The sequence below is a fragment of the Chinchilla lanigera genome, unplaced genomic scaffold (assembly GCF_000276665.1).
Source record: "Chinchilla lanigera isolate Chin_1 unplaced genomic scaffold, ChiLan1.0 scaffold00008, whole genome shotgun sequence".
NCBI classification, from domain to species: domain Eukaryota; kingdom Metazoa; phylum Chordata; class Mammalia; order Rodentia; family Chinchillidae; genus Chinchilla; species Chinchilla lanigera.
In genome coordinates, this window is record NW_004955409.1 from 12,872,039 (window position 1) to 12,887,399 (window position 15,361).

A 15,361-nucleotide genomic window follows, 5' to 3' on the forward strand; every position below is an offset into this window, starting at 1 on the left:
TAAGCATTGTTAATTCCCTACCACTCTGTTTGTAACTCTGTAATGTTTGTACTGATCCTATGCTATTTTGTAAAATGTTGTCAGTCTGTTAGTATTTTCCTCCTTTTATTTCTAAAATTAAAAAAATAAATAAATAAATAAATGAGAAAAGCCCAGAGGGTCGGGTAATAAAATAAGAAGGCGAGGCCTATTATTTATACCCTGGTATGGTTTGCTTTACTAAAGTAACCAAAAAGTTCTCAAATTTTGCATTTATGAGCGTATTACTCTGGGGAGATTTTAAACGGGCAAGAGAAGGGAAAAATGTTTTTTCTGTAAAACAAGTTTTTAATCATTCATGGTATTTTTTTTTTTAAAAAGCTTTATTTTTTTAAATTAGGTTTATTGGTAGGTACAATTTAGATGTACATAATGATCACATTCACCTGCATGTAATATATCGTGATTCTTTTTTTCCCACTCCCCTTTCCTCCCTTCAACCCCTCTTCCCCTGCTTAAAAATACTGAAGTTTGAAAGTAGATGTTTAATATGTTTTCTGTATATCGTGACTCCATAAGGAAGGATTTAATATGCATTGTTTTTCCAGCCCTTTTGACCAGGCCTTTAGAGCATTTGTTGTAAAATATTAATAGTCTAAAAATGTCTACGCAAAAATTTCCTACAATATGAATCTCTGTACTCTGCTCTCTTCAGCTGTTTTAATTTTATCTTTATTTGTTTTGGGTGGCACTTAAGAATCAAACCCAGGGTCTTCACACTGGCCTACGTCCTTAGCCCCTTTTATTTAGTTTTTTTAAATTTTTGTTTACCAAGCAGGGTCTTGCCAAGTTGTTAAATTGCCCAGGCTGAGATTGTTCTTGCACTCCTCCTGTCTGAACCTTTCAGGTGCTGGGACTGTAAATGTGCCACCATCCTTAGCTTCCTTCAGTTTTAAATTGACAGTACAATTTCAAAGCAGGTAGTTTGATGCACTATACAGTGTGATCACCGCATGGTGGCGGTACTTTGGCTTCTAAACAGATGCTGTCACACTGATCTCTGTGGTTTTGTGAACATGGCTGGGCATCTCTAATCTGAAAATCTGAAGTGCTGCAAAATCTGAAACTTTTTTAGCATCATTGGTACTCAGACAGTTTTAGATTTCAGGTTAGAGATACACAAATGGTAAAGTCTATACAAATAATTCTAAAATCCAAAGAATTCCAAAATCTGAGATACTTCTGGTCCCATGCTTTTAGGATAAGGTTTACTCAGCCTGCAGCAGTGATTTATTTTGGTAATCATTTTAAGTTTGTTTTTTGTTGTTTTGTTTGTTGATACAAAGTATTGCTATATGGTTCGGGCTGGCTGTGAACTCACTGTACTGCCCAGTTTGGCATTGAACTATCTTGGCTCGACCTCCTCAGTGCTGAGACTACAGAGATGCAGCACAATGCCCAGGTTTTTAATAGTTATCATTCATACAATTTAAATTTTTTTAGTGTTTCATCAAGCATTTAAAGTCACTGGTGGTACTATTGTGAGAAAATATGTCTCTATATTAGTAGCCTTGGAATTAGTAGCCTTGAAAATATGTCTCTATATTAGTAGCCTTGGAATGTAAGTTATGGTAAAGTGGTAGACAGGAGGTCGAACAACTACTGTGAACCTTTTTCATTGACTAGTTGGTTTTGTTTTGTGGTAATGAGGATTGAACCAGGGTTTTTTCACTGAGCTTCATCCCCAGCTCTTTTTTCTTATTTTTAGACAAGGTTTCACTAAATTGCTGAACCTGGGCTCCATCTTGCGATCCTCTTGCCTCGGCCTACTGAGTGCTGGGCTTACAGGCATGTGCCACCATGCCTGGTGCTGTATTGTTAACTGGTAGAAGGAGTCTCTAAAATACTGGAAATAATGCAGATAAAATTAAAAGTAACAAGTAACGTGTTCATATGCCCTGTAAGAACTTATTTCACCATAAGAATTTACTTTTATGCCATAAGAAAAAAGTCTTGAATTGTGCTTGTTTCAATAATGCCAGAGAAGCTAGGGGCATATCTTACAGTAATGTAGCCTGCAGTCAGAACACCTTCCTGTATAAGGAATGGAAAGGTACGTGGACAGGAGGATAAAGCATCTTCTGGTGGGAGTGGGACAGGCTTGGGAAAGCAGACTGTGGGAGAAACTTTAGCTCCCTAGTTGACAACATGGAGGAGGGTGAGTGGAGTCAGGCTAGTGAGTTTTAGAAGATAAGAGAGAGGGTACCACAAGGCAGGAGAAATCTAGGCTTTTAAAATAACATGTTTTCTCTCCCAAAGGAAAAACAAGCATTGAAGAAATTAGATAATGTCCGAAAGGATCATGAAAACAGATTAGAAGCTCTTCAGCAGGCTCAGGTATTGTGCTTAGCTGTTTCAGATGCTTTTTAAAAAATGATAACCTCAACTGTGATTGTAGTAAATGTGTCTGGTTTTCTCTTAAGGAAATAGACAAACTGAAAGGAGAGCTCATAGAGATGAACTTACAGATAGTGGACAGAGCCATTCAGGTGGTTCGAAGTGCTTTGGCCAATCAGATAGACTGGACAGAAATCGGCGTCATTGTGAAAGAAGCCCAAGCTCAAGGGGACCCTGTTGCAAGTGCAATCAAGGAGTTAAAACTGCAAACAAATCATGTTACAATGCTGCTAAGGTAAATTTGATTCTTAGCTAAGTAGTTCGTGTTTGTCTTTCTTTTGTTAGAATTTTGTTATTCACTACTTCACTATATTCAAAGACTTTATATTTAGAAATTTAAAGACTTTATATTTAGAAGTTTATTCTCAGAGACATAGAAAAAACTAATTACACTGTAATAAGTAATGAAACTTTTAAAGTACAGTACTCAGCCATGCATGGTGGTGCTTGCCTATAATCCCAGCACTCAGGAGGCTGAGGCAGGAGGATTGCCATGAGTTCAAGGCCAGCCTGGCCTGTGTAGTGAGACCCTGTCTCAGAAAAAAAAAAAAGTACAATATTATAAGCCATTTCTGATTTCATTGAGAAAAAAATTGAAAATGTAAGAGATGTCATTGACATTAGTGAAATACTATTGAATATTTTTAATAGAAATCCATACTTATTATCAGAGGAGGAAGATGACGATGTTGATGGTGACGTCAGTGTTGAGAAAAATGAAGCTGAACTACCAAAAGGAAAAAAGAAAAAGCAAAAGAATAAACAGTTACAGAAGCCTCAGAAAAATAAGCCATTGCTTATTGATGTTGATCTCAGCTTGTCAGCATATGCCAATGCCAAAAAGTAAGTTATTCAAGTACAAATGGTAGGTGATATTTGTAGTTAATTTGAAGTATTAAGGATATAAAGAACAGTTGTTATTTTACCTGCAAAGAAAATAGCTCTTTTAATATTTAGTTTTGTGCATAATGCAGCTTTGTCCTATGTGATTGAAGAATCTGTAAAATTGGAAATAGATAGCGTAAGAGTTAAGATTTTGCACGCTTATAATTTCAGCACTCAGGAGGCTGAGGCAGGAGGATCACTACAAGTTTGAGGCCAGCCTGGACTACAGAGTGAGTTCAAGGCCAGCCTGAAATACTTAGGAAACTCTGTCTCAAAAAGACAAAAGAATAATAATAATAATAGTAATAATAATAATAAAGATTTTGCTTAAAATTTAAATTTATTTTTAGGTATTATGATCATAAGAGATATGCTGCTAAGAAAACACAAAAGACTGTTGAAGCTGCTGAGAAGGTAGTTAATATTTATTAGAGTGAATGTTATTTTTGCCTGCTTTAATTACCCTAATCATTTTTTATGCTTAAAGTGAAACCTTCTAAATCAGAAGTACCTTTCAAATTTAATTTTGTTTTATTTTATTTTATTTTTGTCTTTTTGAGACAGGGTCTCACTATGCAGTTCAGGCTGGCTTTGAGCTACCTTTGTAGCCCAGGCTGGTGTTGAACTCACAACAATCCTCCTGCCTCAGCCTCCTGAGTGCTGGGATTACAGGCGTGCGCCACCACAACCCAGCCCTTAACTTTGTTTTAAACGTGTATATTTTCTATACTTACTTCCCAAAACTTGCTCCTCCCCTGCTTTTTTCCATCTCAGCAAATAGCACTTTCATTCTCTGCTCAAATTTTGAAAATACCCTAAATTCTTCTCTCAAACTATATCCAATCTGTCAGCAGATCGTTTTGATGCTTACTTTAAAGGATGACCAGAATCTGGCCACATCTCTGTTTCAGCGATCAGAGCGATCTTCCTTATCTTTGTGTTCACATAGACTATACATTCTCTTATTGCATCACCTACCATTTTTGTGCTGCATCCTGCTCACATAACACCCGTAGTAACCCTTTTAAATCACAAGTGAAGTCCATTCTCTACTCAGAATCTTCCAGGCACTTCCCGTCTTAGTACAATTCAGAGCCTTTCTCCTGGCCTTAACAGCCTGAGATCTCTTCCTCTGACCTCATCACCTACATTTTTTCTTTTTGCACACTTTTTCTGGCTGCGCTGGAGTCATAGCTGTTCCTAAAACCGTGCTGCATTGCTGTCGTCTAAGAGCCTTTGTACTTACTATTCTTTCTGCCTGGAATGCTTTCCCTCAGAATTTTCAATATTTGCTGGGTGTAGTGGTGCACACCTACAATCCCAGCACCTGAGTTGCTGAGACAGGAAGATCATGAGTTTGAGGCTAGCAAGGCTGCATACCGAGATCCTGTCTCAATAAAAAAATAATTCATCCATTCATCTTTGTCTGTTTTGTTCATTGCTCGGTCCTGATCCCTAGAACATGCCTGGTAATAGGTACTTACTAGTGTTAAATGAATAACCTTAATGACTTGGCTCTCTACTACTTATTGCAACAGTATTTCTTGACATTTTGCTCTTTTTTTTTTCCCCCGGTACCAGGGATCAAACTCACGACCTTGCGCTTGCGGGGCAGGTGCTGTGCCACTGAGCTAAATCCCCAGCCCTTGACATTTTGCTCTTGAATTAGTACTTGCTGGGCTTTTCTTTGTGCATATAGTAGTCTTCTTATTCTTTGAAATGTCATTGGTTTTTCAGGCTTTGGCTTAAGTGCTGTTTTCTCAGACATACCTTCTTTGACCAGAATCCAGCATAAATGGAGTCCTCTTGTACTGGCATAGGGTTTTTTTTAAGCACTTACGATATGTTTATTCAAATGATTGTACATTTAATAGTTGTGTCTTCTAGAACCCACCAGGGTAGGGACTTTGTTAGTCTTGTTCACTATTATATCCCCATGTCTAGTCTAGCACCTGCAGCATTGTAGACGCTTAGAATCTAGTAAATGAACAAGCTGGTTCTTAAGTTTTAGGTCTTGAGCAAATATTTGCATATGGTGAATCTTTGGCAAGTTAATATTTGAGACACAAAATTTTTATTATTTTTGAGTGTATGTATGTATGTACATAGTGCCATTTTGTGATGTTTTACGAGCTGTTGTTAGCCAGGCATGGTGGCACAAGCCTTAGGAGGCTGACGCAGGAGGATCGTTGCAGTCGAACTGTTCAAGACCAGCCTGGGCTACAAAGTGCGCTCAAGACCAGCCTGGGCTACAAAGTGAGCTCAAGACCAGCCTGGGCTACAAAGTGTGCTCAAGACCAGCCTGGGCTACAAAGTGAGCTCAAGACCAGCCTGAACTGCGTAGCGAGACCTTGTCTTAAAAAGACCAAAAAAAATTAAATAAAATAAAAGCTATTGTTTGTTTTGGTGTTATTTGCATATAGTCTAAACAAATTGTTTAAATTATTTTCTCAAAAACAGGCATTCAAATCAGCAGAAAAGAAAACAAAGCAAACACTAAAAGAAGTTCAAACAGTTACCTCTATTCAAAAAGCAAGAAAAGTATATTGGTAAGTGTTTTACCTTTTTAAAATTTAGGTTTTTGTTTTTATCAGAATTATACATACACACATCATTTAGCAAGTCCAGCTGTTCTACAAAGCTTGTTACAAAACCATTAGCCACCAACCCCAAAAGAAACAATAGGCCTACTGTTGTTCCTCCCTGATCCTGTTGCCTGCCCTCTCCAGGAAAATACTTTTAGCAACTTTAAATGACTCTTTTGATATTTTCCTTCATTTCTCTTTATGAAATGCTTATATTGGTGCTGCTTAATTTTTGTTTTCATCTGTTGTCTTCCCGTTATGGGAGATAAGTTTCACTGTTTCCACTTTTGTTATGTACAGACAAGTTACAGAGGGATTTTTGTCGTTTGTAACATTGGTGTGAATATTTAAATTATAATTGCAGTTGGGCCAAATTACATTTTTTCTTTTCCTTCCTTGTTTAGTTTTTGTTTTTCTTGGAGTTACTTAGCTTGCTTTTTAAAAAGTTTTATTCTTAATTACTAATCTCCAAATTATTATTATTATTTTTTTTTAATTTTTTTTTTTTGCCTTTTTGAGACAGGGTCTCACTGCACAGTTTAGGCTGACCTTGATCTCACTTTGTAGCCCAGGCTGGTCTCAAACTCATAATGATCCTCTTGCCTCAGCCTCCCGAGTGCTGGGATTATAGGCATGTGCCACCCTGCCAGGCTCCTTTAGGTTTTGTTATATGTATATTCGGGTGTACATAATATTTTGGTGTATATGTGCGTAGCAAAATGATTGCTGTGGTTAAGTCCATCATCTGTGCATATCTACCCTGTTTTTTGAGGGGGAGGTGGTAAGAGCTCCTAACCTCTTAACTTAGCAAATTTCCAGGATACAATACTGTATTATTAACTGCAGTCCTGATGCTGTACATCAGATCTCTAGACATTTCCATCGTATATGACTGCAGCTTTGTGTATCCTTCAATGAAAGATCTTCCTGTAACCTTACCCAGTCGCCTTTTAAATCTGTGTTAGTTTTATTCCCAGCTTTCATATTAGAGACCTTCATTAATATATGGTATTCCTTGATTGTCTACCTATATTTTATAGTAGAGTATTAAAATACTGAAGAACTGAGCATAGTGGCAAATACCTGTAATCCCAGCACTTTGGGAGGTAGAGGCAGGAAGATTATAAATTTTGAGCCCAGCTTGGGCAATTTATTGAGACCCTGTCCCCAGTTTCACAAGGGAACAAGAAAACCCGCTGACTGGAAGCTGTCTAGGCGATCAGGCTTGTGCCGTGATCAGTGTATACGGACCTTTGTACGGACCTTTGCTGTCTTCTGCTCTTTGCTGCTTCATCTGGTTCTCTTGTCCCAGAATGATTCTTTTTCTGTCCCACTTGTCAGGTTAAGACCTGGCTGTCAGCATTCAGGGAGCCAAGTGGCAGTGGTAGGCTAGCAGTTTTAGCGTGGACGTTTCAGATGTTTATACTGTTCTGTTCTACGAATGTTAAACATACAGCATTATATTCGTTAGCCCTGCTTCTGTCAGTGTGGAGAGGGAGTTAGAAACTCAGAGCTGGAGCAAAGGTCTAGGGAAGTAACTGAGCAGAGCTTTCAGCCCATCTTAAGCCTTCCTTGAAAACTTGGGTTGCCATCTTTGAAGTGTTTGTGAGTTAGACACTAGTTTGGGTTGTTTCTTGTGTTTTTTCTACTGTCAGTTTAGGGTATGGCTTCTTGAGTCTGATCTCTTGTGTTTTCCATATATTGAAAATTTGTTATATTTACGCCCTCACTTTCTCCTTGTGCCTTTGACATCTCTATTGATGAATAGAATGGCCTGTGATTTTTCAGTTCTTGCAAAGTTCATATCAGGTGTTGATATCAAGGTTATACTGTCTCTTAAAACAAGTTGGGACATGCTCCTTTTTACTTGTCCTTAAATATTCAATGGCATTCACCTTTGAAGCTGAGTAGGCTTGGAGTTTTCTTTTGGGAAATTTTTTTATTATAGATTGAAATTCTTAGTAGATAGGACTGCTTAGATTTTCTAGTTTTGGTATAAGCAGTGTTCTTTCAAGACTTTGTCTAAACTTTGAAGTGTATTGGCAAAAATTTTACAGTATTTTACCTACGAACTTTTCTTTTTTGAGACCAGGTCATGCTGTATAGTTCAGACAGGCCTTGAAGTCACCATGTAACCCAGACTGGCCTCGAACTCACAGCTGTCTTCTGCCTCAGCCTCCCGAATGCTGGAATTACAGGCGTGCATGACCACACCTGGCCAGAACTTTTTAATATCATTGTGGATTTATCCGTTGCTTGTTTTCCCTATTTTTGCCAGTTTTTGCTTTATATAGATGAAGCTGTATAAGTGATATAAATATGGAACTGTTATATCTTCCTGATGAAAAGAGCATTTTGTCAACTTCAATAAAATATCTTTCTAACTTATAATTATTTTTTTTCCCTTGTTTGTCATGGGTTATATAGCTAAGCCAATTTTTCTTTGGTCAGTGTTTCTGTGGCATATCTTTTTCTGTCATTGTATTTCAGCCTTTCCACACTTATACGTTGTAAAGGGCATGTAGTGTGTGTGTGTGTGTGTGTGTGTGTGTGTTATAATTGTTTTCCAGTGTGTCAATCTTTGCTTTTTACCTGGGCATTTAGTACACTTATATAATCTCTGATATCTGTGGGTTTAAGTCTATCCATCTTAATATTTGCTTTCTCTTTGTTCCACTTTTCTATTCTTGTCTTCCATCTTGCCATCTTTATTGGCTTGTTATATATGCCTTTACTAGAGTGATTTTTTAAAAAAATTTTTAAATTTTGTTTTGTCTTTTTGAGACAGGGTCTCACTATATAGTGCAGGCTGGCCTTGAGCTCACTTTGCAGCCCAGGCAGGCTTTGAACTCTCAACAATCCACCTGCCTCAGCCTCCTGAGTGCTGGGATTACAGGCATGTGCCACCATGCCCGGCTAGAGTGTTTACAAAATATGTTCTTGATTTACTTCTCTCATTCTCTTTCAGTTCTCTGCCTATCTTTTTAGATACACCTTTACTGTCAGTAGGGCAGTGGTTAAATAAATATAATACATCCATTCAGCAATGAGGAAGATACATTTTTAAGTAAAAAAACGAAAACAGCATGTAATATGTCTAAAAAATTGAAGAGAAGGTTAGAATAAATGTTTTAGATTTTGTGTACACAAACTGGAGAGAGATATGTAGGAAGCTAATCACAGTGGCTCCCTCCCTAACAGTGGTGATGAGAACAGTAGACAAGCCAGATTTCTCAGTATCCTTATATAATCCTGAAAATTTTTGAACAATGAGTATGTGTTACTCAATCACAAATCAGAAAAGAGCAATAAAATCCTTCTCCTTTTACATTTTGGGGGATCTGAGGGAGTTCGGTTTGGTGTCTGTGCACAGTCTTTCATCTTTAACTTGAAGCTTTTAAAATTACAGATAAACCGTACAGAAGTTTATCTCTGTTGTCGTATGTAATATAGTAAATATTTATGTTTATGTTGTCTGTTGTTTTCTGAGTGTCATATAAATGTATAGTTTTCATTCTGATGGTATTAATTATAAAATTCCACTTTGTCTTGTGAGAAAAGTTCCAGTTTTACCTTTCTCAGAGCAAATTTTGGCTTTTTGTATAAAAAAGTATAAAGAATATCATCTACGTAAACATTAGTTATGTTGATTAATTGAGGAAGAGCGGGAATAAACGTTTTCTTTTTTATAAAGTGTCCAAAGCCTACTTAGCGCCCCACTTAAAGAAAGTAAACCTAGGGACCTTTTGACATTTTGTATTTTTGCTTGGTATATTTCATTATTACAAGTTACCTTTGAGTTTAAGAAGGCTGTCCTACATACAGTAAGAAGATTCTTTTTTTAAAACATAGAATTTAATTTCTTCCAAGACTGCTTTAAGAGTATCTTATATTACAGGTTTTTAGGTTGATGCTTTAAAGGTAATAAAACATCAAGTTGTCTTATCCTACACAGGTAGGATAGCTTCCTGCTTTGTTTCGTTTGTAAGTAGGATGTGAATTCGGGTAGCTGTAAAGAAAAAGTGTTAACTTTATTTCCTTTCCACTTGGTAGGTTTGAGAAATTTCTGTGGTTCATTAGCTCAGAGAACTATCTAATTATAGGTGGACGAGATCAACAACAGAATGAAATAATTGTGAAAAGATATTTGACATCAGGTAGGTAAGATTAAACTTCCAAAAAATTTTTTTTAATAGTGGAGATTAAATGCAGGCCTTCACACATGCTAGGCTAGGCTCTTATGTCTTCAAATTATGGCCATGCTAGGCAAAGCCATTCTCAAATTTATTTTGAGACAGGATCTTGCTAAGTTGTTTAAGCTATCCTCAAACTTGCAATCCTCCTGCCTGAGCTTCCTGGGTAGCTGGTATTGTGTGCTACCACACTTTTCTTTAAAACATTTTCTCAGTTGATCAGGTCATTAATCTCAGTATTGGATACTGATTCTTATGTGCATGCCTATAGCTACAGCTACTTGTGAGGCTGTGGCAGGATGGTCTCTTGAGCCCAGCAGTTCTACACCAGCCTGGGTAACAGTGACACCCCATCTCAAAAAGAAAATAGAAATAAAAAAGACTTACAAGTATTTTTTTATTTGTCTTTATTTAAGGAGATATTTATGTACATGCTGATCTTCATGGAGCTACCAGCTGTGTAATTAAGAATCCAACAGGTAATATATTTCTGTTACTCAGAATTTACTTTCCTTAAAATATTTTTAGAGTAACTATAAGAATTAATAAAAGATATAATGATAAAAGGGTATTCCATGAAAAAGAAATAAGAATTATAAACCAGTATGCATCCAGCGGCAGAGCCCTACAATATATGAAAGAAAACTAGACAGTATTGAGGGGAGAAATATGCAAGACTATGATACTGTTTAGAAATTTAAACATTCAACTTTTATAGTCATGGATAGAATAATTAGACTGAAGAATAGCAGACGTGAACAATGCTATATAAACCAATTAAGTCAAATTAGCACCTCTAGAACCCTAACCTTAACCCTATGTAGCAGCAGAAAAGTATTTTTTTCTCAATGGAACGTTGTCTGGGATAGACTATAAAGCAAGTCTCAGTAAATTTAAAATAACTGAAATCATACAAATAAGTTTTATCTTAATGGGGTAAAATGGGAAACCAGTTGTGGAAAAAAATTTGGAAAACTCATAAATGTATAGAAATTGAATGACACACTCATAAATGATGCCTCAAAGAAGAGATCACAAAGAGATCAGAAAATACTTTGAGATGAATGAAAGGAAAACACGGTGTATGAGAACTTAACGATAGCACTGATTTGAGGAAGATTTCTGACAATGGTTGTCTAATCTTTTTGTAAATGTCTATAAAAAAGAGGAACACTCTCAAATCAGTAACTTTGCATCTTACAAACTGGAAAAGGAGAACCCAAGCTAGGAGAAGGAAATAATAAAGATTAGAATAAAAATAAATGAAACAACTAGGAAAAGAATAGAATCAACAAAACACGATTCTTTGAAAAGATTAATAAACTGTTACCTTCTTTGATTAGATCTTTTTATTTTTCTAAATTATACTTTCTGGAATGAAGTTAGAATTACTGATACAAATGAGAAGATGGATTTGTTTTGTTTATGTAGGTCATTTAAAAGCCTGGCATGTAAATATGTTTTAATAAAAATAGCAACTTCTTAATGATACTGACATACAAGTTGGTATGAATATTTAAGATAGAAGAAGATTGAGCCTGTTATGCTACAGAAGCTTTCACATCCTGCTGTCTGGGAAATATGCTCTTGCATACTGAAATGTAGCGTTGTTACAGGAGAGCCCATCCCTCCGCGGACACTGACTGAGGCGGGCACGATGGCACTTTGCTACAGTGCTGCTTGGGATGCGCGAGTTATCACTAGTGCTTGGTGGGTGTACCATCATCAGGTAATAAGGGCTGTGGTTCTTTTTCTTAATTTATTAAGACCTATACTGGGCACCAAATTTGGAGGGTACAGAAGGAAAACAGGCAAAATACCTACCTTGATAGAGCTTACTACACTCAGGTGTACAGAAATATGTACATGTCAGGTAGCAAGAAAAACATTTTAAAGCATTTCTTGGATTGAGTACTTTAGATTCTAAATGTAGTGTCAGGGCAGGCCTGTCTGGGTAAGATTTGAGCAAAAACCTAAATGAAAAGAGTAATCATGTAGTTATACAGAATAAAGAATGTTCCAATTATGATGGCATTTTGGCCTGAAAGGTCCTGCTCCTATTCATCTTTGCTGGAATTTCTTTTTTTTTTCTGGAACTTCCAGAAAAGCAAATAGATCCTGTTTTTTGTATTCTCTTGGTTTTAGTAATGGCCCTTTGTGGTTAATACTGTTTATTTGATGAGGCTTCATTCCATATTTGACTTCACGTTGCTAGTCATTTCATAGTTTCAAGAATTCAAGTTGATAAAGATATACTTTTGCAACATCCTAAAACTTTACAATAGGATAAGTTCAATTCCATTATCTTCCCTCAGATTTAGTTTTGTTCTACTATAGCTATTGATATTTATTATCTGCTATATTATTTTCTTAGGGAATTAATAATACTTATAGGTTATAATTTTTTACCACAGCACTATTACAAAAGTAGTTCTGATTCTTTTATGAGATTTTTTTAAATGATGTTTTAATAACTTTATGACAAAGATTTGGTCAGATTTGAAGGTTTGAAGATGCATAAAAGTGTTTTAAAATCATAGAGTAAGTTCACTCGTTTGTTGTACTAGTGACAGATACATGCACACTCTTTTTTTTTTTGGACAGAGCCTCACTGGGTTTGCCCAGGCCGGGCTCAGTTTTGCAGTCCTGTGCCTCCCAGGTAGCCGGGATGATAAACGCACACCACCGCTCCCAACTTAGGATGTGATTGATTAATTGATTTTAGGGTGTTTTGAAAACCGGCTCTTGTTTCTTGAAATGAAAAACTATTTTATTACCAAAAAGTTTCTCAAAAGGATTTAATATAGTTTTTTTTTTTTGTTGTTGTTGTTGTTTTTTGGTTTTTCTCCGGTACCAGGAACCGAACTCATGACCTTGCACTTGCCAGGCAGGCGCTTTGCCACTGAGCTAAATCCCCAGCCCCTTAATATAGTTTTATTTTAGTTATTGTAGCTTTGTGCTGTGCTTACTAAGTTATCTTTAATTTCTCCTTACATCCCATAGTGGAAGAAAGGAGTGGGGTAGTTCTGGCTGTAGTCCATGGCTTTTGAAAATTATTGATGTAGTAGACGCTTTATTTCTTTGTTGGTTCCCAAGGTATATCATTTAAGGGTAACAGTCCTTCAGTGTGAAGATTTTTGGTAAATTATGCTTTTCGGGACATTGTGTTGCTCATTTGAATATGACTGCTTGCTCCTCTTGGGTGCAGAAAACTCTCAGTATTTCTTAAGGTAAGAAATGTAATACATCCTTGTGTTCCTTGCTTAGGTTTCTAAAACAGCACCAACTGGAGAATATTTGACAACCGGAAGCTTCATGATAAGAGGTAATAATTGATATCCCTGACTTGCCAGTGGATTATGGAGACAGGTTTGAGAACCATCTACAAGTATTTTCAGAACAGAAACTGATTTCATATATGAAATCTGTTATGAGATAAGCAAAGTTTTGCCTTCCTGTGGCAAATTTTAGTATTATGTCATCTCTATTTTTATTGTTGAGAATGCACTTGCACAGTTTAGTTACAAGGATGAGAAAGTACAGCCTTTTTGTTTTTTAATCTCAAAAGACAAGTTTAGATAGGAACCTCTCATACAGGACACAGAAGTTAGGTGGCAGTTATTAAAATACACTCTTGCTGGGCATGGTGGCGCATGCCTGTAATCCCAGCACTCAGGAGGCTGAGGCAAGAGGATCATTGTAAGTTTGAGACCAGCCTGGGCTACAAAGTGAGCTCAAGGCCGGCCTGAACTGCATAGCGAGACCCTGTCTCAAAAAGACCAAATGAATGAATGAATGAATGAATGAAAATACAGTCTAGCTAAATGATTGAACATTAGAATACAAAGGCAGCAGGGAAACACTGAAGGTCTCCGCTCCTCTTCTCCAAACTCACACCCCCTGCCCTCTACCTTCCCCCACCCCCATTCCCCAAAGAGGGAAGGGAAAGAAGCGCCTTTCCTCCGTTCCTTCTCCCATGGGATCCAGGCCCCTCACTCCAGCTCAGGTATCGGTGTCTGGCAGTAGGAAAATGAGGGCAGGCCAGTCCAGGGGAGGCCAAAGTCCTGTGGCAGCACAGTACCCAGGAGAAAGGGACGTCGGCAGGTACCTGATCCAGCGGGTGGGGCAACCCTTTTCCTGCCTGCTTTTACCCTCAAGGGAGTTCTTAGGCAGCAGGGCAAGCTCAGAGCAGGCTCCAGGGACTAGGTGACACCCTTCGAGGGGAGCTTCCATGGCAACAACACCCTGTTGGGGCACCTTGGGCACAGCAAGGCATAAAGAGGTGGTTGGGACCTGGTAACTCCTACGCCCACCCAGAGCTGTTGCGCGTTGGTTTCAGGGCTGGACCTGGATGTAGGGAGGGGTGCTAAGTCTAAGAGCTCTGGCACCTCCTCATGCTCAGCGGATAGACTGACCCACGTGCACAGGTTCCAGGCAGTTGCCAAGACAGTCTTACAGCGAGAGAGGCATACAAGCCAGTTTTGAGAGTATAGCACTCACTGCTTTGATCTGATGACCAGAGTTACCCTGTTCACGGTGGGTGTGCCTCGCATTGGGCAGCCAAGGGCACTTGTGTCTGGATATTCCTCAAAGTTAAGACTCTCAGTTGACAGCTGGACACCCAGACTGGCCCCTTCCTTGGGTGTGTTCCCAGCCTGCTTACCCACCCATCTCAGCTTCTGCTAAACCCCTTGGAGCAGGCAGCCGTGGATGGACGGTGCTCAGGATGGGCCCTGCCCTCACGAAAGACAGTCCCAAGAAAGAGGCACAGCACACGTGGGGATAGAATGTGGGAGACCCAGAGACTTCTGTAGGTGTGGGAAGGAACTGTGAGCCCACAGCAGACTCAGCCAGCCCTCGACTCTGCCTCTCTTTTCTTGTTGCTGAGACAAAATACCAACAGCCAAAATTAAGGGAGGAAAGGTTTATTTGGCTCACAGTTTGTAGAGATTTCAGTCTGTAGTTGGCTGATTCCAAGGCAGGGTGGCGTGGCAGAAAGGCATTGCAGAAGACAAACATTTCTTGGCAGCAGAAGGTATCATAGCAAGTAAAGAACCTTAGCAGCTTCTTTCTGCCCCTTTCATACTCTTTCTAGGCTACTGGAATTAGGGCAGTGCCGAACCAATCAGGGGACTGATTTAGTAATCCCAGCATCACACACACTAGATGCAGCCACCTCTGAAAAGGTGGTGGCTGGACCCCCTCCCCCGATAGTTAATATCCTTAATGTACAGATGAAAGCCAAAGGCATCTTACTGATCA

At 38.2% G+C, this 15,361-nt stretch overlaps 1 protein-coding gene across 1 annotated transcript in view; it reads left to right on the forward strand.

The window, feature by feature from the left end:
- Window positions 1-15,361, forward strand: part of Nemf (nuclear export mediator factor) — a gene marked incomplete in the record, with an annotated part of 46,019 nt that overhangs the window by 16,384 nt on the left and 14,274 nt on the right. Inside the window, 9 exon segments of the mRNA XM_013510340.1 lie at window positions 2,299-2,376; window positions 2,463-2,671; window positions 3,088-3,279; window positions 3,672-3,735; window positions 5,782-5,870; window positions 9,960-10,063; window positions 10,516-10,578; window positions 11,716-11,828; window positions 13,367-13,424. Of these exon segments, the coding sequence (XP_013365794.1) occupies window positions 2,299-2,376; window positions 2,463-2,671; window positions 3,088-3,279; window positions 3,672-3,735; window positions 5,782-5,870; window positions 9,960-10,063; window positions 10,516-10,578; window positions 11,716-11,828; window positions 13,367-13,424 (970 nt within the window).